At 45.1% G+C, this 26,694-nt stretch overlaps 1 protein-coding gene across 1 annotated transcript; it reads left to right on the forward strand.

The window, feature by feature from the left end:
- LOC143788143 (uncharacterized) lies at nucleotides 1-26,371 on the forward strand. The gene is made up of 4 exons (XM_077277551.1): nucleotides 1-2,748; nucleotides 2,915-3,077; nucleotides 3,875-4,220; nucleotides 26,333-26,371. Exons 1-4 carry the CDS (start codon nucleotides 2,652-2,654, stop codon nucleotides 26,369-26,371), a joined length of 645 nt encoding a protein of 214 aa, XP_077133666.1. The 5' UTR covers nucleotides 1-2,651.
- Nucleotides 26,372-26,694: the final 323 nt, after the last annotated feature.

The raw sequence follows: 26,694 nt of genomic DNA on the forward strand, positions 1-26,694 counted from the left end.
AAAAAAATTGGTGGTTACGGCCTACTAACGGTGTCTGCCGCTCCCTGGTGTTGTCCTCCTCCTGAGTGTTCTCCTCCTCCTTGGTGTTCTCCTCCAGGTTGCCTTGTCTGAGCTTTAACCTTCTGGCTCTCATTAAGTGCTTTTTTAACAAAAAATTGGTGGTTACGGCCTACTAACGGTGTCTGCCGCTCCCTGGTGTTGTCCTCCTCCTGAGTGTTCTCCTCCTCCTTGGTGTTCTCCTCCAGGTTGCCTTGTCTGAGCTTCAACCTTCTGGCTCTCATTAAGTGCTTTTTTAACAAAAAATTGGTGGTTACGGCCTACTAACGGTGTCTGCCGCTCCCTGGTGTTGTCCTCCACTGTCTAAATCTGAGCTTCAACCTTCTGGCTCTCATTAAGGCTACGTTCACATTTGCGGTGTGCGCCGCAGCGTCGTCGCCGCAACATTGGCGCCGCATGGGGCCGCATGTACATGCGTTGTCATGCGTTGTGTTGCGTTGTACGCCGCATGCGGCGTTAGGGCGCACCTGTCAGGGCGCAGCAAACGCAACATGTTGCATTTTTCGGGCGGCGCCGACCTTTTAAAAAACGCATGCGTCGTGTTTGCGTCGTGTTTGCGTCGTCGATGCGCCTTTTTCCCCATTGAATTGTATTGACAACGTGGTGTGTTGTACGACGCATGCGTTTTCCAATAAAAAATGCAAAACATTGTCTAGACTTTGTCTAGACACTAAAAAAACACTTATATATATATAAAAAGGGGTTTGGCATTGTCTTTCACAAGGCTATTCACTACAGACAAGACTGAGAGGAGAATCTGCTTTCCAAACCTGTAAGTATATATTTCTCTTTGCATATTTTTAATTCTGTGTTTTATTTCTTGATTTTGATTTAATTTGTGCAATGTTTGGTCTGAGCTATTGTACGGTTATGGCACTGTGGGTTGTTATTGAAATTTTTTTTTTTTTAATCTGGTTCTGATGTACTTCTGGCGTTATGCTGGCGTTTATTGTCTTCGGCCTTGCTTGGTTTTGGATTGGTTTTGGATTGGTTTTGGGTTGTTCTGGTGTCATGCGGTTGTTCAATGTATTTTTTTGGGCTGATTTTTTACTGTTAAATTTCTGGTGCATGTCTTTTTCTGGTTTCTATTGTTGGGGGTAACCGTAAGGCGTTTTATTGGCTCATGTCTTGCTGTGTTTTATTGTAAAGTATGCTGTTGGCATTTTTTTTTCTTTCCTTGAGTGTCTTTTCTTGCTGGTGGGGGGGGCTACATTTATGATGTTTCATTTGTATTGTATTGTTCCGTGCGGCTATATGCCATTCTATTTTCATTTGTTTGTTTTTTTATATATCTGATGGTTTTACGTCGTTTTCCATATGGCATATATCTCGTTCCTTGACTGTTTGCATTGCCAAGTGTGTAGTATAATGGATGTTTTTTTTGTTTTTGGTGGGGCCCTTTTTTTTTAGTTTCATGGTTTTTTTTTTCTATTTGACTATGGTTTATCTTTTGGGTTGCTGTATATTGTAACAGCGGTTGTCGCATAATGTTTATTGCTTATTATCTAGAATAGTATTTATCGCCTTTTTCTGATGTATTTCTGTGGTTATATGTCACCAGATGGTGTTGTTTTGGATTATATCTTGTTGTAATTGTAAAGGATGGCGTTCATTAGTTTGCTATTTCATTGTGCCTTTTTTTTCTGTATAAATAAAAGGTTTTTGTTTTTTTTTAATTTTTTTTTTTTTTTAAATTTGGACATAGGTGTCTATTTTGGCTTAATTTTGTTTGGGTCTTCTGGATGAAACTTTTTCATACTCTGCATTGTGTTGTATATGCTATTGTATTCTCTTGCAATGTATGGCGTTGTGGTGTCGCTTGTTGAGTTTGCATTGTCCTATCAGTCAACAGTCCATTGTGGTGGTTATTTTTTGGGGGGCTATTTTTTGTATGTGGCATTGTTAGCTTTGGATGTGATTTTTTGCTCATTTTTTCATTGCAGAACAAACTTGCAAGAATGGCGAGTGACTCCGAACATAGCCAATCGGCGCGGGGGAGTGCGGTGAGTAATTATGTCCAGTTGCTTACTTTTCGCTGTCATTTGTAGCCTTGGCAATAATTTTTGTCTACAATTTTTACAGGCTTCTTCAAGTGAGGGGGAAGGCACTCAGCGGGAGCAGAGAGCTCCGGGGCCAAGGTGTGGCGTCAAGCCGGCGAGTATTTTTTTTTTTTTTTCTTGACTAGCATCCTGCTGTGAGGAACAGGACATTTCACTAGCATCCTGCTGTGAGGAACAGTACATTTGAGTAGCATCCTGCTTTCACTAGGGATGTTTACATTAATTACATTATAGCTTTTAAGGGCTGCAAGTATTGGGGGAAGGTAACATACACACAAGAACATACCTAAATACAGGTGTAGAAACCAGAAATATACATACATCAAATGGCATATTATTCAAAGACAGGACAGGGCAAAGGTACATATCATGACAGGTGCTGGTGGTTGTTAATATTTGCATATTTGTAACCTTATTGTTTTCTAATTTTTCTAGGTTTCACAACGGGACCACGGGTAGAGTATTGATGTGGACCTCCTGATCACCAGCATCCAGGAGCGTGGCCCGTTGTGGGACAGCCGTGACCCCCGGCACATGGACCAGGTGGTGTTGAGGCGTTTGTGGGTTGAGGTGGCAAAGTCGCTGTGGGATGGCTTTGAAAGCGCTTCAAGCACGGACAAAAGCAACTTTGGTGAGTATTGCTGATACGCTGTGCTGATACGCTGCAATGACTCATCTTGCCAGGATAAACACAACCGTGTGTGATGCGATCAACGCCTAAACTTTGCATCGCACACGGTTGTTCTATCCTTTTTAAATGCTAAATATGTAACCTTTTTTTTTCTTTGCATTCACAGTTAAAAAGTTGAGGACCAGATGGCGATCCATGAAGGACCGTTTCAATAAGGGGCTCCGTACTGAGGAGGAGCAATCTCGAAGTGGTGCTGCTGCGGCCAAGTCTGTGCCCTACAAATACCACAGGGCATTACAGTTCTTAAGACCGATCCTTGGCCGCCGACAGTAAGTATTTATCCCACATACCATATTGCACAGCCACATTGTACATTGCCCAGCCACATACCATATTGCACGGCCACATTGTACATTGGCCAGCCACGTACATTGTGCATCCACATAGTATATTGCCAGGCCACTATATCGCAGCCACATAGTACATGTTCTAGCCACGTATCCACATAGTATATTTCCCATGCACATAGTGTATTGCCCATCCATGTAGTCAGCGTAGCATATTGGCCATCCACTTAACTTTTTCCCTAGTGGAATGGTATATAGCCCATTAGTAATTTTTTTGGTTAAGTGTGAGTCCTTGTAGTCCATGACAGGTTACGTTCTGAGTCAGGGTAGTTCTGATCGCAGGAATAGTGATGACGTCTCGATCACATGATCCTAACGTCATGGCCGTTCCTGCGATCAGATCAGCAAAGTCAATGTTTTTTTGTTTTTTTTTTATTTTTATCTTGACTTTAAATTTTATACTATTTTTGCAGCATAGGCAGCGTCAAGAAAGAGTTTTAGACAAAAAAATTATTTACCGATGACAGTGGTATGCGGTCAAAAGGCTTTGGCAGCGGGAATGAGCAGTCATTTTCTGCCGTTGGTATGTTCATGATTGTTATCGTCAGCCATAACGGTCAGCTGGCGATAACAATCTGCAATTTATTATAGGCCACACAGACTGAGAGACAGAGGATTGTAATGTATTGTTGTGTAATGTAATGTTAATTTTGTTACAGGAGTTGGCGTATGTGGTAGGTTATTAATAGAAGACTAATTTTTCCCTTATCTTTTCACAGGACACACAGCAGCACCCTCGAGCGAGCTCGCCCATCAGGAGCGGACCTTCATGAATCGCCATCTGACCCGTCACAGCCATCCCACAGCGACAGCAGGCTCGCACCACCATCTGGAGAACCGGCAGCCGGTCCATCAGGTGTTCCCCTGCCCGAGGCCTCTGGCACTCCTTCGTTCGGGAATTCCCGACAGCGCCAGCGGGCCTCGGACAGGCCAACCATGCCCAAATTTTTGCATTTGAGCACGGTCTTCCAGAACTATTTCAAGGCGTTGGGCGATAGAATGGACACTGCTCTGTCCAATATCGACCGGCGCCTTGAAAATATGGAATCCAAGCTCTCGAGGCCGGCCAAACAGGGAGACATACCCTAAGGGTATGTGTCCACGTTCAGGATTGCATCAGGATTTGGTCAGGATTTTACATCAGTATTTGTAACCCAAAACCAGGAGTGGGTGATAAATACAGAAGTGGAGCATATGTTTCTATTCTACTTTTAGAGGAAAAGTAGAATAGAAACATATGCTCCACTTCTGTATTTAATTTTATTGTAATTAGAGGAATTGTTCCACTCCTGGTTTTGGCTTACAAATACTGGTGAAAAATCCTGACAAAATCCTGATGCAATCCTGAACGTGGACACATACCCTAAAGGTACCTTCACACTTAACAATGCTGCAGCGAAACAGACAATGATGCAGATCACTGCAGCATCGCTATTTGGTCGCTGGAGAGCTGTCTGTGTGACAGCTCTCCAGCGACCAACGATGCCGAGGTCCCCGGGTAACCAGGGTAAACATCGGGTTGCTAAGCGCAGGGCCGCGCTTCCGATGTTTACCCTGGTTACCAGTGTTAAATGTAAAAAAAACAACAGTACATATACTCACAATCGCGTCCCCCGGCGTCCGCTTCCCTGCACTGACTGAGTGACGGCCCTAACAGCAGAGCGGTCACATCACCGCTGTGCTGTGCATTCACTTTACGGCCGGCGCTCAGTCAGTGCAGGAAGCGGACGCCGGGGGACGCGAAGATGAGTATATGTACTGTTGGTTTTTTTACATTTAACACTGGTAACCAAGGTAAATATCAGGTTACTAAGCGCCGCCCTACGCTTAGTAACCCGATATTTACCCTGATTACCATTGTAAAACATCGCTGGTATCGTTGCTTTTGCTGTCAAACACAACGATACACGGCAATCTGACAACCAAATAAATATGTTATATGGTATGGTATAAATTTGTTCTTTGAAGCAGGGTAGAAAACTTAGAAAAAAATTTTATTAAACAACAACATTTTAAAAACAAAGGGTTCCAATTTTTTAGATAAGGCACATTACATTTGTGAAGTCTAGGTAGATGCAAAATTTGACATAACCAAACCAACCTAAACGGATTACATTTATTGCACATAACACTGGAGAATTAGTTTATTATTATATTATATTTTTAGCACAGTCACAGTAGAGGTATTTATTGGTGTAGTTAAAACCAGAATACAGTCCAACAGTGACATTAACACTACACCATTTGATCTTGCCATGACACACGGCCAACATCTGACACAAAATAGGCCGCAAAACGATCCCTCATCTGCGCAATTTCCACACTTGTCCTCAGAGGATGATCATGGTAATCTGGCAATGGGTTGGCTATGGGTTCATCGAGTTCCACATTCAGTCTCTCTTTGGCCATAATGTAATTGTGGAGAACCACACAAGCCTTCACCACCTCATCCACTGTTTCAATTTTAAGATTAATGGCGGATCCTAATATACGCCATTTGGAGACAAGGATGCCAAAGGCGCACTCCACAGTCCTTCTGGCCCTGGACAGTCTGTAATTGAAAACCCTTTTTGTATGGTCCAAGCCCCGACTGGAGTAGGGTTTCAATAGGTTGGCAGACATTTGGAATGCCTCATCCCCAACCACAACAAATGGCATCGCAGGGCCTTCGGTGTGGGGAAGAGGTCGTGGCTGGGGGAAATTAAAATTGTTGCCATATAATTTTTGACCCATATCCGACTCTTTAAATGTCCGTGAGTCATTTGCACGGCCAAACGCACCAATGTCCACTGCGAGAAACCTGCAGTCCGCACCGGCAATTGCCATGAGCACAGTTGAAAAGTATTTTTTATAATTGTAGAAAAGGGATCCACTTTTCGCAGGCTTGGTAATCCGAATGTGCTTTCCATCCACTGCGCCAATACAGTTTGGAAAAGAACACACTTGCTCAAATTTCTGTGCGTTGGCCTCCCAGATTTCACTTGTAGGGACGGGTAAAAATTCCTCCCGGAGATTATCCCACAAAGCGCGGCATGTCTCAGCAATAATTCCAGAAAGAGTGGAGACTCCAATCCTGAATTGAAAATGAAGTGATCTCAAGGTCTCTCCAGTAGCCAGGAAACTGCCAAGAAGATAAAGAAATTACATTAAAGTACATTGCAATTTATAAAAGTACATTGACCATACCAAACCCAAAAAAAAAAAAAAAAAGGGAAGAACATATCACAGTCATTCAAACAGCTACGTACCATAGAGTCACCAGCAGCCATTCCTCTGCGGAAATAGCTCTCCGGAGCTGCGTGTCCTGCCTGCTAATGGATCCTTCCACCCGACGCAAAAGATAGCGGAAGCTGTCCTGAGACATCCTGGTATATTCAAAATATTTCTCCAGTTTGTCATTGAGTTCGCCAAACAAGCAATGGTATGCTCCACGACTTCCACGATAGGGTGTATCCAAAAGCGGGGACGACTCCATCTCCGTTTTTCCCTTTCCCTTTGATGAAAACAGGCGACAGCATAGGCATTAGCCAAGGCAAATTCCATCTCCATATCCATGTAGATACTGTCCATGGGACGCTCCATCATGAATACCAGCAAAATGGGAGGAATTCATCTCTGCCAGGGTATATATAGACAATTACATTACACCAACCCTCTTCTAGCCATTGGTGGTCCTTATCTAGTGTGTAGACACTTTTTTTTTTTTTTGGGTGATGAAGAATGACTCACTGTAGGAAAACGCATGCGTCGAAAAACGCAGCGTTTTTTGGTCAAAACGCAACTGTGTTTCCAAAAAACGCAGCGTTTTTCTACGCATGCGTTGAACGCATGCGGCGAAAAACCATGCGTTTCTATTGCGTTTTTGTTGCGTTGTGCGTTGCGGCGACGACGCTGCGGCGCACACCGCAAATGTGAACGTAGACTAAGTGCTGTTTTTTAAAAAAAATTGGTGGTTAGGGCCTACTAACGGTGTCTGCCGCTCCCTGGTGTTGTCCTCCACTGTCTAAATCTGAGCTTCAACCTTCTGGCTCTCATTAAGTGCTGTTTTTTAAAAAAATTGGTGGTTACGGCCTACTAACGGTGTCTGCCGCTCCCTGGTGTTGTCCTCCACTGTCTAAATCTGAGCTTCAACCTTCTGGCTCTCATTAAGTGCTGTTTTTTAAAAAATTGGTGGTTAGGGCCTACTAACGGTGTCTGCCGCTCCCTGGTGTTGTCCTCCACTGTCTAAATCTGAGCTTCAACCTTCTGGCTCTCATTAAGTGCTTTTTTAACAAAAAATTGGTGGTTACGGCCTATTAACGGTGTCTGCCGCTCCCTGGTGTTGTCCTCCTCCTGAGTGTTCTCCTCCTCCTTGGTGTTCTCCTCCAGGTTGCCTTGTCTGAGCTTCAACCTTCTGGCTCTCATTAAGTGCTTTTTTAACAAAAAATTGGTGGTTACGGCCTACTAACGGTGTCTGCCGCTCCCTGGTGTTGTCCTCCACTGTCTAAATCTGAGCTTCAACCTTCTGGCTCTCATTAAGTGTTGTTTTTAAAAAAATTGGTGGTTACGGCCTACTAACGGTGTCTGCCACTCCCTGGTGTTGTCCTCCACTATCTAAATCTGAGCTTCAACCTTCTGGCTCTCATTAAGTGCTGTTTTTTAATAAATTGGTGGTTAGGGCCTACTAACGGTGTCTGCCGCTCCCTGGTGTTGTCCTCTACTGTCTAAATCTGAGCTTCAACCTTCTGGCTCTCATTAAGTGCTGTTTTTAAAAAAATTGGTGGTTACGGCCTACTAACGGTGTCTGCCGCTCCCTGGTGTTGTCCTCCTCCTGAGTGTTCTCCTCCTCCTTGGTGTTCTCCTCCAGGTTGCCTTGTCTGAGCTTCAACCTTCTGGCTCTCATTAAGTGCTTTTTTAACAAAAAATGGTGGTTACGGCCTACTAACGGTGTCTGCCGCTCCCTGGTGTTGTCCTCCACTGTATAAAGCTGAGCTTCAGTCTTTAGGCTTTTGGCCTATAGTAGCAGATATTAAACTGCATTTGGCCTACTAGTGTGGTTGGGCCCTTAAAACAGTGTCTGTTGCTCCTGGGTTTCCTACTCCACTGAACAAAGCAATGCCGCCTGTTTAGTCCTGTTACCAATTTTGAACTGCATTTAGCCTACTTTATTCTTTGGCCCTATATCTGTGTTTCCTCCTCATCCTGCCCATTGCCCAGCCACTGCTAGATGAGTCTGCTGGTACATTGACCTAGACCACTACATTCCCCTTGTACTCTACACAGCCAGAATCTGACCCTGCTGAAAGTAAGGTTCCCCTTCCCGCATGTTATACCACCTTGAACTTTAGGAAGGCAAAGTTTGACCAGCTTAGAGATGCCCTTAATCTGGTAGACTGGGACAATATCCTCAGAAATAAGAATACAGATAATAAATGGAAAATGTTTAAGAACATCCTAAATAGGCACTGTAAGCGGTTTATACCTTGTGGGAATAAAAGGACTAGAAATAGGAAAAACCCAATGTGGCTAAACAAAGAAGTAAGACAGGCAATTAACAGTAAAAAGAAAGCTTTTGCACTACTAAAGCAGGATGGCACCATTGAAGCTCTAAAAAACTATAGGGAGAAAAATACTTTATCTAAAAAACTAACTAAAGCTGCCAAGAAGGAAACAGAGAAGCACATTGCTAAGGAGAGTAAAACTAATCCCAAACTGTTCTTCAACTATATCAATAGTAAAAGAATAAAAACTGAAAATGTAGGCCCCTTAAAAAATAGTGAGGAAAGAATGGTTGTAGATGACGAGGAAAAAGCTAACATATTAAACACCTTCTTCTCCACGGTATTCACAGTGGAAAATGAAATGCTAGGTGAAATCCCAAGAAACAATGAAAACCCTATATTAAGGGTCACCAATCTAACCCAAGAAGAGGTGCGAAACCGGCTAAATAAGATTAAAATAGATAAATCTCCGGGTCCGGATGGCATACACCCACGAGTACTAAGAGAACTAAGTAATGTAATAGATAAGCCATTATTTCTTATTTTTAGGGACTCTATAGCGACGGGGTCTGTTCCGCAGGACTGGCGCATAGCAAATGTGGTGCCAATATTCAAAAAGGGCTCTAAAAGTGAACCTGGAAATTATAGGCCAGTAAGTCTAACCTCTACTGTTGGTAAAATATTTGAAGGGTTTCTGAAGGATGTTATTCTGGATTATCTCAATGAGAATAACTGTTTAACTCCATATCAGCATGGGTTTATGAGAAATCGCTCCTGTCAAACCAATCTAATCAGTTTTTATGAAGAGGTAAGCTATAGGCTGGACCACGATGAGTCATTGGACGTGGTATATCTCGATTTTTCCAAAGCATCTGATACCGTGCCGCACAAGAGGTTGGTACACAAAATGAGAATGCTTGGTCTGGGGGAAAATGTGTGTAAATGGGTTAGTAACTGGCTTAGTGATAGAAAGCAGAGGGTGGTTATAAATGGTATAGTCTCTAACTGGGTCGCTGTGACCAGTGGGGTACTGCAGGGGTCGGTATTGGGACCTGTTCTCTTCAACATATTCATTAATGATCTGGTAGAAGGTTTACACAGTAAAATATTGATATTTGCAGATGATACAAAACTATGTAAAGCAGTTAATACAAGAGAAGATAGTATTCTGCTACAGATGGATCTGGATAAGTTGGAAACTTGGGCTGAAAGGTGGAAGATGAGGTTTAACAATGATAAATGTAAGGTTATACACATGGGAAGAAGGAATCAATGTCACCATTACACACTGAATGGGAAACCACTGGGTAAATCTGACATGGAGAAGGACTTGGGGATCCTAGTTAATGATAAACTTACCTGGAGCAGCCAGTGCCAGGCAGCAGCTGCCAAGGCAAACAGGATCATGGGGTGCATTAAAAGAGGTCTGGATACACATGATGAGAGCATTATACTGCCTCTGTACAAATCCCTAGTTAGACCGCACATGGAGTACTGTGTCCAGTTTTGGGCACCGGTGCTCAGGAAGGATATAATGGAACTAGAGAGAGTACAAAGGAGGGCAACAAAATTAATAAAGGGGATGGGAGAACTACAATACCCAGATAGATTAGCGAAATTAGGATTATTTAGTCTAGAAAAAAGACGACTGAGGGGCGATCTAATAACCATGTATAAGTATATAAGGGGACAATACAAATATCTTGCTGAGGATCTGTTTATACCAAGGAAGGTGACGGGCACAAGGGGGCATTCTTTGCGTCTGGAGGAGAGAAGGTTTTTCCACCAAAATAGAAGAGGATTCTTTACTGTTAGGGCAGTGAGAATTTGGAATTGCTTGCCTGAGGAGGTGGTGATGGCGAACTCAGTTGAGGGGTTCAAGAGAGGCCTGGATGTCTTCCTGGAGCAGAACAATATTGTATCATACAATTATTAGGTTCTGTAGAAGGACGTAGATCTGGGGATTTATTATGATGGAATATAGGCTGAACTGGATGGACAAATGTCTTTTTTCGGCCTTACTAACTATGTAACTATGTAACTATGTAACCTTACACAGGGACAAAGAGGAAGGTGCAGATGAAAGTGCAGGTTCCTTCATCAGGTGGGGGGCATACTCGTTGGCGACGTCACTGGCACAGGGCCCCTCAGAGTACGCAAAAGTGTCGCTGCTAGTGGGAGGCGCCCCCGCCGTGCAAACACACCGCTGTACTTTAAGGGGCCCTGTGCCAGTGCCAATGCCAACGAGTGGGCCCCCCCTGCTTGCTTAGGATCACAGCACTTGCAAACTTGACATACTTACCTCTCACTGCTCCACCGCCATGACGTAGTCCACGTTTCCTGGGCCCACTAAAACCTTGAACCAGCCCTACCCCCCACAACTTTTGCCAAATGACCCCCAATTTCCAACGCCCTACTATTATTATAAAGTTAATTAAGATTGACAAGCTTCAGAAACAAGAATGGATGTTTTTGGCATTAAAATGGGCACTGTAGGTGTTTTCCTGGCCTCCACTCACTGCCGACTATGCTTCCCCATTGACTTGCATTGGGTTTCGTGTTTCGGTCGATCCCCGACTTTTAGCGATAATCGGCCGACTGCACTCGACTCGACTTTGGACAAAGTCGGGTTTCGCAAAATCCGACTCAATCTTACAAAAATGAAAGTCACTCAACCCTACTCGGAAGCACTCGAAGAAATAGAGTTGCCAGCTTTCCATCGCCCCAAGGCCACTCAGTATTCCCATCATGTGGGGAACAGGCGCAAGAACAAGCAGGACGCCACGCTGAATCCCCTGCCCCACCACTGCTGGGCAGAGACCCAGGACAGTGACCCCGCGGTCCATTGGGTGAAAGAGCTCCTGACGCAGGCAGGTTCGCACCCTGGCCCGGATGATCCACAAGAGACGCAACAACTGTGGAAGGGGAGAGGCAAACAGTTTATTTATGATGGTAAGCTGTGCCGAAGAAGCATCGACCCACGGACTCATGAGTTGGTATGGAAGATAGTAGTCCCAAGACAAGATGCACCAATGGTTCTGGAAGCATACCACGATGGGGCAGTGTAAAATCTATAGGGGATAACTCAGGAGACTCTTTGCGTGGAACAAGACAACTACAGGACACAGTTTTATAAGTGGTAAAGTCTATATTATCACACGGTGATTCAAACAGGTGCAGAGAGAAACTCAAGTCCACAACACTTGGTGCAAATAATAAACTCAGCTTAGCAGTCTATAGGAAACTTCACAGGAAAATGCAATCAAGCAGAAAGTCTATGAAGCACAGTTATTCTTGAAGATACTTGACACGAATAAATCCTTTAAATCCTTGTCTTAGTCCAGGCACAGATAGATATGCTTATTAGGCAGTTCAAATCATTACTTAGCTCAACCAGGGAGGTGTTGTGAACTCTATTTCTGGGCTCCCTCTTGTGGTCACAAGTGGTACTGTGTGAGTGCTGTCTTTCTGCAGGTTTGTGACTGGCATCAGCTGTCTCGTTATCTGTGGGCTGTTTTTCTATTTAAGCTCACTTGGAATCTCAGTCTATGCCTGCTGTCGTTGTATTCAGTGCTATTCTGTTTGCTCCTGTCTACATCCGTTGCCAGTCTCTTCAAGAGAAGCTAAGTTCTGTTTGCTTATTCTTGCTCATCTGTGTTCAATATGTTCCTAGAATATTATGAGTTTTGTCCAGCTTGCTAATATGTGATTTCTCTGCTTGCTGGTAGCTCTGGGGTGCTGAGTTGCTCCCCCCACATCGTTAGTTGGTGTGGGGGTTCTCGCATTCTCTGCGTGGATATTTTTGTATAGGGTTTTTTACTGACCGCACAGATCCCTTGCTATTTTCTGCTATCTAGTGTTAGCGGGCCTCATTTGCTTAACCTGTTTCATCTCTGCGTTTGTCTTTTCCTCTTAACTCACCGTTATTATTTGTGGGGGGCTGTTCTATTTCTTTGGGGTTATTTCTCTGAGGCAAGTGAGGTCTTACTTTATCTCTAGGGGTAGTCAGTTTCTCAGGCCGTGAAGAGACGTCTAGGATTTCAGGAAACGTTCCACGGCTACCTTTAGTGTGTTTGGTTAGGATCAGCTTTGCGGTCAGTCCAGTTACCACATCCCCAGAGCTCGTCCTATTGTCTCTTACTTAGCTGATTAGATTTGTGATCCTGAGCCACTGGGATCATAACAGGGAGGCCTGGTTAATAGTTTCAGGTTATTGCAAAGCAGCAACAGCTTACATGTCCAGCAAATGCAGATGGAAGTAAACACGAACAGCAGATGAAGGAGGATTACTGGAAACTTGTGTATGCAGCAGGAACTCAGAGCAGAGTAGCAGGATCACCACACAGGTTCACAGGAGCAGGTGTATAGCCAGGGAGTAATCAGAGGTCAGGAGCTGGATGCAAGGCAGAATACTCTAGCACAGACTGAAGGCTGGGGTGGAGTTTTATAGCAGGAAGACAGTGCACATGAGACCAAAGACGCCATCTTGGAAAAGGGCAGTAATGTACAAAAGGTAAGAAATGTTCAGAGTCCCGACATTACTCCCTCCTTAGAAGCGGCCTCAGGACAATCCTGGACCTAGTTTCCCAGGGAATCTCTGATGAAAACGAGAAATTTTCTGTTGGGCATTGATGTTTTCCACAGGTTCCCAAGAGTCTTCCTCAGGGGGATATCCCTGCCATCTTATCTGATATTGGAGCCGATTCCTGCGAATCCTGGAATCAATAATTTCCTCCACCACGAATTGTTCTTGCCCATCAATCACCACAGGCTGCCGATGTGGCACAACATGTCCCTGGAAGGTATTAGGAGATACAGGCTTTAGTAAAGATACATGAAAAACTGGGTGTACCTTCATTGTCCTAGGCAGCTTCAGCCGGCAGGCCACAGAGCTCACAATACCATTGATCTTGAAAGGGCCAATGAATTTCTGTCCAAGCTTTTGTGAAGGAACGTTTAACTTCAGATTCTTGGTTGCTAACCACACAGAATCTCCTACATTGAACATGGGTGCAGGTTTACGGAATCTATCAGCCGATCTCTTATAACATTCTTGAGCTGTGGTCAGGGATTCCTTCAGAACCTCCAGATTCTGTCTCATCGCAGTCAGAATTTTCTCCACTGCCGGAACCGGAGAATTAATTGGAGACCTAGGTAAAATACATGGATGATAACCCAAATTGGCAAAGAAAGGTGTAAATTTAGTGGAGGCTGTTATGGACCTGGTGGTTAGGAGCACCCGGAATGACCTGATGGTTAAACTAGAAACCGGGACAAGCTCTGGGGACGTGGGAACTGTGCTGACCGCAAACCCTACTCCTATCACAAACACTAGAGATAGCCGTGGAGCGTACCTAACTCTCCATAGACACCTCTGCACAGCCTAAGAGCTAACTACCCCTTAAAGAGAGAAATAGAAGCCTTACCTTGCCTCAGAGAAATTCCCCAAAGGAAAAGGCAGCCCCCACATATATTGACTGTGAGTTAAGAGGAAAGTCACAAACACAGGAATGAAACAGGTTTTAGCAAAGGAGGCCAGTCTTCACTAAATAGTCAGAGGATAGAAATGCGGTCAGAAAAAAACTACAAAAGCCATGCAGAATATGCAAAAAGACCCCACACCGACTCACGGTGTGGAGGTGCAACTCTGCACCCCCAGAGCTTCCAGCTAGCAAGGAAATATCATGATAGCAAGCTGGACTAGAATGTAGCAGTACTAAGAAATATATTCAGAATGCAGTAACAACAAATGAACTATCAGGGACTTAGCTTCTGCTGGAGTAGACAGGTCATCAGAGAAGTCCAAGAGAGATCTGAACCAATACTGAGACATTGACAGCTGGCAAGAAGTAACGATCTGAGTGGAGTTAAATAGGAAAGTCAGCATGACAATAAACGAGGGCAGCTGAGCCAGTCAACCTCAGTGACCAGCAGTTCCGCTCAAAGCCACCAGAGGGAGTCCAAGAGCAGAATTAACCAAAGTACCATTCATGACCACAGGAGGGAGTCCGAGAACGGAATTCACAACAGGAGGCGCTCTGAGAATTATTATATGAAAATTCGGCTAATGGCAACAACTCCAACCAATCATCCTGGAGATGGCTGACATAACATCTTAGATATTGTTCCAGCGTCTGGTTGGTACGCTCAGTCTGACCATTTGTCTGGGGATGGTAAGCAGAAGAGAGACAGACATTAATATTGAGTGCAGAGCAAAACCCCTTCCAGAATCTTGAAGTGAACTGTACTCCATGGTCAGAGATGATCTCATCCGGAACCCCGTGCAACCGAAAGACATTCTGTATAACCTAGTTCACTGTATCTTTAGCTGAGGGGAGGCCGGTGCATGGAACAAAATGAGCAGCTTTAGTCAGGCGATCAACTACTAGCATGATGGTATTAATGCCCCCCGATGTAGGCAGCTCCACAATAAAGTCCATTGATATAGACCCCCAAGGGCGGGTCGGAACAGGTAATTGTTGTAGAAGACCCATAGGAGCCACATGAGGAGTCTTGTAATGGGCACATACCTCGCAAGAGAGAACATAGTCCTTGGTATCCTTCAGGCAAGTTGGCCACCAGAAGAATTGGCTCAGGAACTCTTGTGTCTTCTGAACCCCCCTGTGACCAGCAAGCTTGGAGTCATGTACCAACTTGAGGATCTGCAGACGGACGACCTCCGGGACGTAGATACGTCGACCTCTGAACCACATGCCACCCTTAAAGACAAGATTAATATCCACAGGTGGGTTGGCCAGAAATACATCACCTTCATAGGCCTCCCTGCACTCCTTCCACAAGTCCTGATCGCTGATAACTCCAATTAAATTGGCATCAGATAGAAATGTCTTGGATGGGGCTCCAGGTACGGAATCCGCAGCATGGATTCGGGATAATGCATCAGCCTTCCCATTACGAGAACCTGGACGGTACGAGATAACAAAGTTAAAGTTCCAACGAGCCTGACAAGGAGAAAGACATCTAGCGGATCTAAGGAACTCTAGATTGCGATGGTCAGTTAGCACTATGATCTGTTGTGCAGCTCCTTGCAGATGATGCCTCCATTCTTTTAAAGCCGCAATAATAGCCAGCAATTCCTTGTCTCCCACATCGTAATTCTTCTCTGCTGAGGTTAGTCTACGGGAAAAGAAAGCACAAGGATGTAGCAAACCCTTCTCTCCAGTTCTTTGGGAGAGAATAGCCCCCAAAGCATTATCAGAAGCTTCCACCTCCACAACGAAAGGAAGTGTTGGATATGGGTGTATCAACAGCGGTGCTGATGTGAAACAGATCTTAAGCCAATCAAAAGCTTCTTGAGCCTGTGATGACCACTTAAAGGGCTATAGCTTCTTTGTCAAGAAAGTAATGGGACGGACAATATCAGAAAAATTTGAAATGAAGCATCTGTAGAAATTTGCAAAACCAATAAAACGTTGGACCTCCTTAACGTTCTTGGGTACCGGCCAGTCAAGGATAGCCTGAATCTTACCAGATTCCATGTTCAGCCCCTGGGGAGAGATGATATAACCTAAGAACTGTATCTCAGAACGATGGAACTCGCATTTCTCCAGCTTAATATACAGATGGTTCTCTTTCAGACGTCTTAAAACAGTTTTGACATGTTCTTCATGTTCCTGTAGAGAGTCAGAAAAGATTAGTATATCGTCCAAATAGATCACTACAAACTGGTCCAACAACTCTCTGAAAATGTCATTAGCAAGGTGTTGAAATGTTGCAGGGGTGTTACAAAGCCTGAAGGGCATCACAAGAGATTCAAAGTGTCCATACCGGCATCTGAATGCTGTCTTCCACTCATCCCCTGGACGAATACGCACCAAATTATAAGCCCCACGAAGATCCAGTTTAGAGAACACCTTAGCATGGCGGTCTCTTTCCAGTAATTCGGGAATCAGAGGCAAAGGGTAACGGTTTTGTACGGTTACCTTATTGAGTTCTTGTTAGTCAACACAGGGTCTCAGGGTCCCATCCTTCTTTACAAAAAAAGATAGGTGCCCCTGCTGGTGAGGAAGAAGGACATATGAAGCCTTTGGCCAGATTTTCATCAATATACTCTTTTAGGGCTTGAAGCTCAGGTGCCGCCAAAGGGTATACGTTACCAAAAGGAATGGCTGCCCTGGGAAGCAGCTCAATGGGACAGTCATAATGCCTGGGTGGAGGAAGCTGATCTACATTCTTCTTGTCACAGATGTCAGAGAACTCTTTATAAGCTGGAGGTAAAGAAAATACCTGTACATGTGGTTCCGTAGCCGTGGACTCAGGGACAGCTTCTGTTAACGCTGAGTTGCTCCTTGTTGGAAACGTAATCTCCTTGGTCTCCCAGTTGATAATTGGGTTCTGAGAACGCAACCAAGGAATGCCTAAAAGCACAGGAAAATGAGGAGAAGAAATTAGCAAGAAAGAAAGTTGCTCCTGATGATTAGGCTCCAACAAAATTTCAAGGGGTACCGTCTCCTGATCCACAGGCCAGAGATTAAAGGTGACCCATCCACTGTTTCCATGGTGATTGGAGAGGCTCTTTGCTGAATTCTAATACCATGTTCCTTGGCAAATGCGATATCCATGAAATTGCCACCTGCACCAGAGTCAATCATAGCTGAACTGGAAATCCACTGTCCTGTACACAGGATCTTAATAGGGAGAGAACAGTGAGAGTTCTTTTCCTTCAGCTCCTTGGGGGGTGAAGTCATAGAAAGTGAATGGAATACTTTAAAGGTAGGCTATATTCAGAGATGTCAGATTCATCATCATAGTTGTCATACTCCCCTATTGCTGCTAGCACCTTGTTAGGCCGTCTAGGACACTTAAGACAATTGATCAAGAAGTGGTCAGACTGGCCGCAGTAGAAACATAGACTTTCACGAAGGCAATGCTCCCATCACTCATTGATCTCGCGCCTCTGAACGGAATCAATTTGCATGGGCACCTCCTCCACCTCCCGAGAGGTTTTAACTGCAGGCTCTTTGGAAGGAAGGGAAAAGTTAGAAACACGGTTATATGCAGCAAATTTCTCCTGCCTACGCTCAGTAAGGCGAATGTCTATGTGCACACAATGCTGTATAAATGTCTCTAGCTCTTGTGGTGACTCAGAGTGGGCTAGTTCATCTTTTACAATACTAGACAGACCCCTTTTAAAAATAGGCAATTGTGCATAACTGTCCCAATTGGTATCTACCGCCAATCTCCTGAATTCAGTGGCATACTCAATAACAGAACGTTTAGCCTGGCGTAAAGACAACAAAGCAGATTCAGCGGTTGCACGGCGATTAGGGTCATCAAACATTAATGCCATAGCGGCCAAGAAATCATCCAAGTCATTTAACCGTGGGTCACGAGACTCAATCATCAGATTCGCCCAGGCGAGCGCTCGTGCGGTCAGCAGCATTATTACACACAATACTTTGGATCTATCATTAGGAAAACGGTCAGCATGCACATCAAAATATAGCATACATTGATTCACAAAGCCAAGAAATTTGTCGCGATCACCATTAAATCTGAATGGGGGCAACTTAGGATGGGCTAGCTGGTGGCGGTTGCCCAGAGGGAAAAGTCGCTTGTACAGCTATTTGCGTGCTTATGTCCTGAAAAGCCCATCCATACTGGGACTCTTTGCCAGCAAGTTTGTTTTCCTGGGCTGCCATGTGGGTGCTTAAGTCCTGCAAAGTCTGTCCAAACACTTGTTGATTGTGTTCAAAGCTTCCAAACTTTTTTGCAGACCTTCCACATCTTTCTGCAGTGATCTAATTATGGAAAACACCTGCTCTAGTCTGCTTTCTGCAGTCATTGTTCCAGCAGTCTCCTTTTTTTTTAGGCTAGAGTATCCTGTAATAGTTATAAAGGATAACTCAGGAGACTCTTTGCGTGGAACAAGACAACTACAGGACACAGTTTTATAAGTGGTAAAGTCTATATTATCACACGGTGATTCAAACAGGTGCAGAGAGAAACTCAAATCCACAACACTTGGTGCAAATAATAAACGCAGCTTAGCAGTCTATAGGAAACTTCAGAGGAAAATGCAATCAAGCAGAAAGTCTATGAAGCACAGTTATTCTTGAGGATACTTGACACGAATAAATCCTTGTCTTAGTCCAGGCACAGATAGATATGCTTATAAGGCAGTTCAAATCATATCTTAGCTCAACCAGGGAGGCCTGGTTAATAGTCTCAGGTTATTGCAAAGCAGCAACAGCTTACATGTCCAGCAAATGCAGATGGAAGTAAACACGAACAGCAGATAAAGGAGGATTACTGGAGACTTGCGTATGCAGCAGGAACTCAGAGCAGAGTAGCAGGATCACCACACAGGTTCACAGGAGCAGGTGTATAGCCAGGGAGTAATCAGAGGTCAGGAGCTGGATGCAAGGCAGAGCACTCTAGCACAGACTGAAGGCTGGGGTGGAGTTTTACAGCAGGAAGACACAGTGCACATGAGACCAAAGACGCCATCTTGGAAAAGGGCAGTAATGCACAAAAGGTAAAAAATGTTCAGAGTCCTGACAAGCAGGACACTTCGGATGGAGGAAGTTGGAGAGTCTACTCCGTAGAAGGTTCTACTGGATTGCCATGAAGAAAGCCATCGAAAAGTGGTGTCGAGAGTGTGGCCCATGTAGCCTACGCAGGAAGGACCGTGACAGACAAAGGGCTCCCCTGCAGCCTATCATCACCAAACGGCCGCTTGAACTGGTCGCGCTAGATCATGTAAAGGTAACACCCAGCCGGTCAGGCTATGTCTATGCTTTAACTATCGTGGACCACTACTCTAGATTTCTGGTAGTTGTGCCTGTCAAAGATCTGATGTCCAGGATAGCAGCCAAAGCCTTCCAGCAGTACTTCTGTAGACCACACGGGTACCCGGAGAAGGTACTGACTGATCAAGGACCAGCATTTGAAGCGGAGCTGTTCCAGGAATTCTGCAATTTATATGGGTGTAAGAAGAGCAGAACGACACCATATCACCCACAAACTAACAGGATGTGCGAGAAGATGAACCAAGTGGTAATCGACTTACTGAAGACCTTGCCTGTGAAGGAACGGAACTTATGGCCAACAAAGTTGCCTGACTTGGTAGACATGTACAACCACATCCCAGTGAATTCCACCAACTGCACTCCAGCATACCTGATGCGAGGAAGATCCAGCAAGTTACCTGTTGATCTAGACATGGGGGTCCTAACCCCAGAAGATACCTCGCCAGATGCAGATTGGGATACAGAAAGGCAGCAAAGGTACCGCAAAGTACAGGAATGCGTGGAAAGAAGTCTAGCCCAAAGCCAGACAAAAACAAGAAATTGACTACAACCAGCATGCTCCTGCAATTCCCTTGTCGCAAGGTGAACAAGTACTCAAACGGAAGAGGAGACTACACAAACTTGACGACCAATGGGAAGTGGAACCATATACCATCCTGCCATCCGACTTTGACAATACGAAGGTCTGTCTCATCAACAAAGATGGAGGAGAAACTTTGACAGCAATAACCAGAGACCACCTCAAAATATGCCCTGATAAGTTGAGAGATAGGGAAACAGATCCAGGAACATCTCCACCTGTAGAAGAGGAGAAGATGATACACACTGTTCTTGGCGATTTTCCCCAGTCTTGGACTCAAATAAATCTGGCCATCGTGGTACCTGTTTTAACGTTTCGGCAGCCGAAGACGCCGGAACCAAATGTGATGCCAGATCATCTGGAGCAAAAAGAGACTCTGCACCAACAGATTCCCATAGCCGACGCGATCCTGGCTGTAACTCAACCATAGCAGACTCCAACAGAGGATGCCATGCCAACAGTTGAATCGGCAAGTCCTCCCTCTGCTGTTGGTGAATCTGCTATGCCCACAATTAGTAGCAGCAGTCCTGTGAGCTCCAGTATGCCAGTGCTACCTAGACTTACTAGAAGTGTAGCCAGAAGACAGTGCACCACACCAGCGATAGCGAGCACAGCGGACCCTGTTAGGTCACTACCAACCCCTGCATTGCGGAGGTCTACACGTAGCACTAAAAATCAGACCGCAATTCGCAAAAAAACTTGCAAATATTAACGGTTGCTGCTGTTTGGTTGAAAATGTTTGTATATATATGTTTGTTACAGATTTAAAATGGACAATGGAGTAATGGACAGTGAATTGCTCCAAAACTTTCATTATACTTTTAAAAGGATCCCTTTGTTTACCCGGGATCCTTGCTGTTTCAAGTTTGCACTCACTGAACTGGGAGTCATGAACTGTGTATGGCCAAGACTTTCGCAACGTTCAAGTGTCCTCACCTCCCATAAAGGGAAGCATTGTTATCTTAACCTGTTTTAAAGCATTTCAAAAATGTGTATGTCTTTTTGCTAATGTATTGTTGTTCTTCTTTTCCCAGTCCCGGAGTACTGGATTTAACAGGGAGGGGAGTGCGGCACTCCAGAGTCCTGGTCGTCGCAGTGATGTCATTATCCTTTCAGGGGAGAAGTGATGTCATGTCTGAAGGCAATGAAAGACAACCACATTCAGGTATTACACGCATGCAACATGTTCACACTCCAGACCAGAAGGGGGAGCTCTAAGCCTGTTTAGGGTGAGCTTCCCTATGTTACATCCTGATCTGGAGGAAAAGGAGTTCAGTTCCTGTCAGGCAGACAGAAGAAGTGGAGCTCTGCTGGCCTGAAGTGCTGCAACTCCTGGAAAAAGACACAAAAAGGTGACCATACTGCAGAGAGTGTGCAGAGCAAAGGAGAGGAATATCAGAGGGAGGTCAGCCAGGAACAAGCTGCTCCTTTCTGAGGTGCAGAAGCCGGTAGCCAGGAACACCGAGGGAGCAACTGTCTCTACGCCTTGCTCCAGAGACCGGCAGGACAGTCAATTCTAAGATGGCTGCCCGACCTTAATACCTAAGAAGACATAGTGGCAAATTGTGGGGGTCGGGGCGTCTCTAGGGTCCCTACAAACAAGCCCCAGGCTATCCCAGTCATACGGGTTGTCCTATCCATTCCATCTGGGGGACAGAGAGTAAGAAATAACAACATCTAGAACATCTACAAGAGTTGTGAGGACCTTACCGAGAAGCTCAGCAGGGAGGTACTACAATGCACAGGCGCTAGTAGGTAGGCTACTGATTTCCACCTGGGCAAGGGGACTCTGGCATTGCCTTCAGACCGACCGGACCCTGCCTGCCCTATCACCTGGCGCTCCGGGCTGAGGATACCATCTGAAGTCATCAGTAAACAAGGTAAAAGACTGCAAACCTGTCTCCTCGTTCTTTACTGCACCTTGCCCATATATAAACTCTTTTACTGGACACCCCTGAGGGCCACGGAACGGGTCAGCCACCGTGACATCCCCCGAACCGCAGGACCCGGTACCGAGTACCCCATTGCCCTACACTGGAGGCGATCCACTCGCATCTTACAAAAGTGAGTACAATTGAGGCTCTGACTGCCAGGTCAGAGCGACGTGAGCAGCGTGATCAGATCATGTAATCATGCAGCTGATTTCGCTCACTCACAATGCAGAGGCGAACAATGGTGGTAAGTGCTCCAGTGGAGCAGAAGACACCAAATATTAAGTGCACGGGGAGGACAATTGGAGTGGGGATGAGGGGATTTATTATGTGTGGGGAGAATTGGAGTGAGGATGGGGGTGTTTAATGTGTGGGGTGAGATTTGAAGTGGAGATGGGGTTATTTATTGTGTGTGGGGAGATTTGTAGTGGGGATTTGGGGATTTAATGTGTGGGGGAGATTCGAGGACACAAAATGAAGAGCAGGGGGAGATGGGAAAGCAGTACAGGGGAATGGGGGCATATATGAGGAAAGAGTATGGGGGAATGGGGGGCATATATGAGGAAACAGTATGGGGGGGTGGGTGCAGACAGTATGGGAAGCGAATGGGGGAATGTATGTGGACACAGTATGAGTAGCAATGTGAAAAATGTATGTGGACAGAGTACAGGGAGTGAAGGTGATGGGATGTGTGCAGTCACAGTATGGAGAGTCAGGTAAGCAGGCAGTATTGAAAGTGAGGGGGTAAATATATTAGGAGACAGTATGGTGAACTGGGGGGATGTGAGAGGAGACAGTATGAGGATGGAGGGGAATAGTGTGAGGAGACAATTTGGGGGGAGAAAAGTGAGCGGGTACAGAATAGAAACTGAGTAGTGGGGCGTAGCATGGAGGGACAGTGTAAGGGCACAGCCAGGAGGGGACAGTATAACAAGGAGGGGGAGTGTGATGAGAGAGTACAGTATAAATACTGGGCCTTATAGGGGGGACACAGTGTGAGAAGACAGTGTGAAGAGGGGACCAGTATAGAAAGTTGCGGTCAGTGTGAAGAACATGTACCATAAGAGGGACAATGTGGGGTCATATTTTGTGCAGACAATATAGTGAGGGGCAATTTTTTATTTAGGAGCATTATAATGACACTTGTATCTTTTAAGGGCATCATGTGGAGATTTTCTGCTAAAGAGCGGACAAGATGGAAGTCTGCAGAGACAAGCTGTGGATGAGAAAACTCATTATGGGGTCTGGACAAGATGAAGAAAAGAAGGAGAATGACTCCAGAGACAACGTCATCTATAACGTACCTGGATGTAAATGTTATTTGTGATACCGACTAATTCTCATGTTTTTATTTATGTTAGGAGCATTTCATGGAATTTCCAGATTTGTAATGAGTCTGCAGTCATTCTTTGCGACTGCAGACTTCTGAATTCTCACAGTGCGCTCTGCACGCTGTCCGGATTCTGTCGTGCTGGCGATTTACATACTTGCTGTCATGTGTTGATTAGACATGTGCGGCGTCAGTCAATGAAAATGAACTGAGCGAGGCCGGGCACGTCTAATTGGAATGTGGTCAGGGGTATACAAATCACATGATTGTGCTGACATGACTGTCCACCGGCAAAGGAGAATCCTAAAAGTGTGCAGTGCGTGCGTTGTGAGAATTCAGAAGCCTGCAATGTCAGGGTTCAGCTCTGCAGGTTCCAGTAGTCATCACATGGACACATCACTCACATGCGATTTTCATACTTGTGGTCCTGTGACAACGAGCTTCTCTTCCTGCTTTTCTGTTTTTCACTGAACATTGAGAGCATTAGGGAGAGGAGCTCATGGGTACATGACTAAGTGTGTAAATTGCATGTGTGCTGGGGGGAGGGGGGGGGCGCCAAAATGAATTCTTTCCCCGGGTGCCAGAAACCCTAGATACACCTCTGCTGGTATGCTACTGTGAGCAGTGATTACCAGGTCTGGTGGAGGGAGGTCTGTGCACAGGCAGTGAGGCAGGGACTGAGGGTGTGCACAGAGAGAGAATGGAGACCCGGAGACTGCCCGTCCCATTCTACGCTGTAGCCTGGAGCCCTCATTATCGTAGGAATATGTCAGTTAATAAATTGTTTTTCTAAAGCTTTATAGTGTAGTTTTAGGTCAGGGAGGGATGATTAGGGATGAGCTAGCAAGGTGCAGGGACAGGTAGTGATGGCTACTTGCGGACATGTGCAGCACTTGCAGTTTTGCACTTGCGGTGAGACAAAAAAACACTGCTAGCAGAGTTTTTTCCATTGCTGCAAGTACCGCATTTAACGGATCTCTGCAAAACCGCAAGTGCCGCATATGTCCGCAAGTCCCATAGGGAGTGAATGAGGCCGAACGCAGTGTTGCTGTAAGTGATCCGTTACGCGGCAGATGCGGAAAAACTGCCGGATCTGCTGCAAAAGGCTACTTTCACATCAGCGATTTTTGCCAAAGTCACTGCCGATGGTGTCATACTCACCTATGAGGGAGGCAGCACTAAAAGTGCCTAGGGCAGCAGAAACTCTAAATACGGCGTTGGTGTCACACATTTACTTATACTTGTGTATATATTAAACACTATTGTATTTTATTGTCATACAGCCAACATCACAAGGATTTGTTAAAAAAAATAACAATTACTGTCACTTTATATGATAATCACATATAACTATATATATATATATATATATATATATATATATATATATATATATATATATATATATATATATACACTCACCGGCCACTTTATTAGGTACACCTGTCCAACTTCTTGTTAACACTTAATTTCTAATCAGCCAATCACATGGCGGCAACTCAGTGCATTTAGGCATGTAGACATGGTCAAGACAATCTCCTGCAGTTCAAACCGAGCATCAGTATGGGGAAGAAAGGTGATTTGAGTGCCTTTGAACGTGGCATGGTTGTTGGTGCCAGAAGGGCTGGTCTGAGTATTTCAGAAACTGCTGATCTACTGGGATTTTCACGCACAACCATCTCTAGGGTTTACAGAGAATGGTCCGAAAAAGAAAAAAAATCCAGTGAGCGGCAGTTCTGTGGGCGGAAATGCCTTGTTGATGCCAGAGGTCAGAGGAGAATGGGCAGACTGGTTCGAGCTGATAGAAAGGCAACAGTGACTCAAATCGCCACCCGTTACAACCAAGGTAGGCCTAAGAGCATCTCTGAACGCACAGTGCGTCGAACTTTGAGGCAGATGGGATACAGCAGCAGAAGACCACACCGGGTACCACTCCTTTCAGCTAAGAACAGGAAACTGAGGCTACAATTTGTACAAGCTCATCGAAATTGGACAGTAGAAGATTGGAAAAACGTTGCTTGGTTCTGATGAGTCTCGATTTCTGCTGCGACATTCGGATGGTAGGGTCAGAATTTGGCGTAAACAACATGAAAGCATGGATCCATCCTGCCTTGTATGGAGCATCTTTGGGATGTGCAGCCGACAAATCTGCGGCAACTGTGTGATGCCATCATGTCAATATGGACCAAAATCTCTGAGGAATGCTTCCAGCACCTTGTTGAATCTATGCCACGAAGAATTGAGGCAGTTCTGAAGGCAAAAGGGGGTCCAACCCGTTACTAGCATGGTGTACCTAATAAAGTGGCCGGTGAGCGTATATATATATGAGAAATCGGAGGCAGCACACCGTTTGTAGTGAAAAAGAGCTTATTGAATCAGCCCAGAAAGCTTCTGTGCTGATTAAACAAGCTCTTTTTCACTACAAACGGTGTGCTGCCTCCAATTTTTCTTTTTTATAATTGAAGTTTGGTATTTGCCCTTGAGAAAGCGGCGTGGCAGAGCCGCAAAACGCGTATCGGGGCACTTTTTTCCAGCGGGACTCCTCTCCTCTGCCCTCCCTGTTGGTAAACCTATTGGTCATATCTATGTTTGCATTACGGAGTACTTAGAATTCGTTATTTCAATCTGACCTTTGCTTGGACCGTTTTGTATACATCCAGGCTGGCCAACTTTACTCTCCACATGGGTTTTTTTTCTTCCCTCTGTGTGTAGCCACTCTTTTATATAGGGGGGCAAAGTGGCGGTAGCTCCCCCTCTGTGTCTGAAATGTTGTTTTAAAGAGCTCTTCGGAGTGTGCTAGTGTGGAATCACTAGTCTCATGGGACTCAACATGGTTGGATGAAGGAGGATCAGGGTGAGGATTAAGTGATCCAGTCTGTAGGGTCATAGAATCATAGAATGGTAGAGTTGGAAGGGACCTCCTGGGTCATCTGGTCCAACCCCCTGCTCAAAGCAGGATTCACTAAATCATCCCAGACAGATGTCTGTCCAGACTCTGTTTGAAATCTTCCATGGAAGGAGAACTCAGCACCTCTCGTGGCAGCCTGTTCCACTAATATCTAATCTGTGTCTCCTTCCATTCAGTTACATCCGATTGCTTCTAGTCTTTCCTTGTGCAAATGAGAATAAAGAGGGTCGTGAGGCTGAACCGTGTGGAAGACTGGGTAGTGCTACCAAGCCCCTTGGAAGCATTATCTGCTATGCAACCGACCACCTGTCCACACTATTCTGGCTTCAGAAATGGTGTACCATGCCTCCATGCAAAGGGGGACAGGAACCTGTGTGTCATAGATGGGCATTTTTCTTGTGCTCCAGCAACAGGCCTAGTCACACCTGCCCAACGTCCTCAGCATCTGCATGCACCATCAGCACTTCCACTTCCACGTCCATTACAACACGCCTTATGCATTTTTTAATTGCTAGGTCTCTTAAAACAAGTTTATTTT

This window comes from Ranitomeya variabilis, chromosome 8 (genome assembly GCF_051348905.1).
Source record: "Ranitomeya variabilis isolate aRanVar5 chromosome 8, aRanVar5.hap1, whole genome shotgun sequence".
NCBI lineage: Eukaryota > Metazoa > Chordata > Amphibia > Anura > Dendrobatidae > Ranitomeya > Ranitomeya variabilis.

What these genes read in the sequence shown, in the direction of transcription:
- LOC143788143 (XM_077277551.1), top strand. Translation starts at nt 2,652, where the DNA reads ATGGACCAGGTGGTGTTGAGGCGTTTGTGGGTTGAGGTGGCAAAGTCG. An exon ending in CCGATCCTTGGCCGCCGACA is followed by an intron (nt 3,078 to 3,874) that starts GTAAGTATTTAT and finishes ATCTTTTCACAG; the next exon opens with GACACACAGCAGCACCCTCG. An exon ending in AATCCAAGCTCTCGAGGCCG is followed by an intron (nt 4,221 to 26,332) that starts GCCAAACAGGGA and finishes CCTTCCATTCAG; the next exon opens with TTACATCCGATTGCTTCTAG.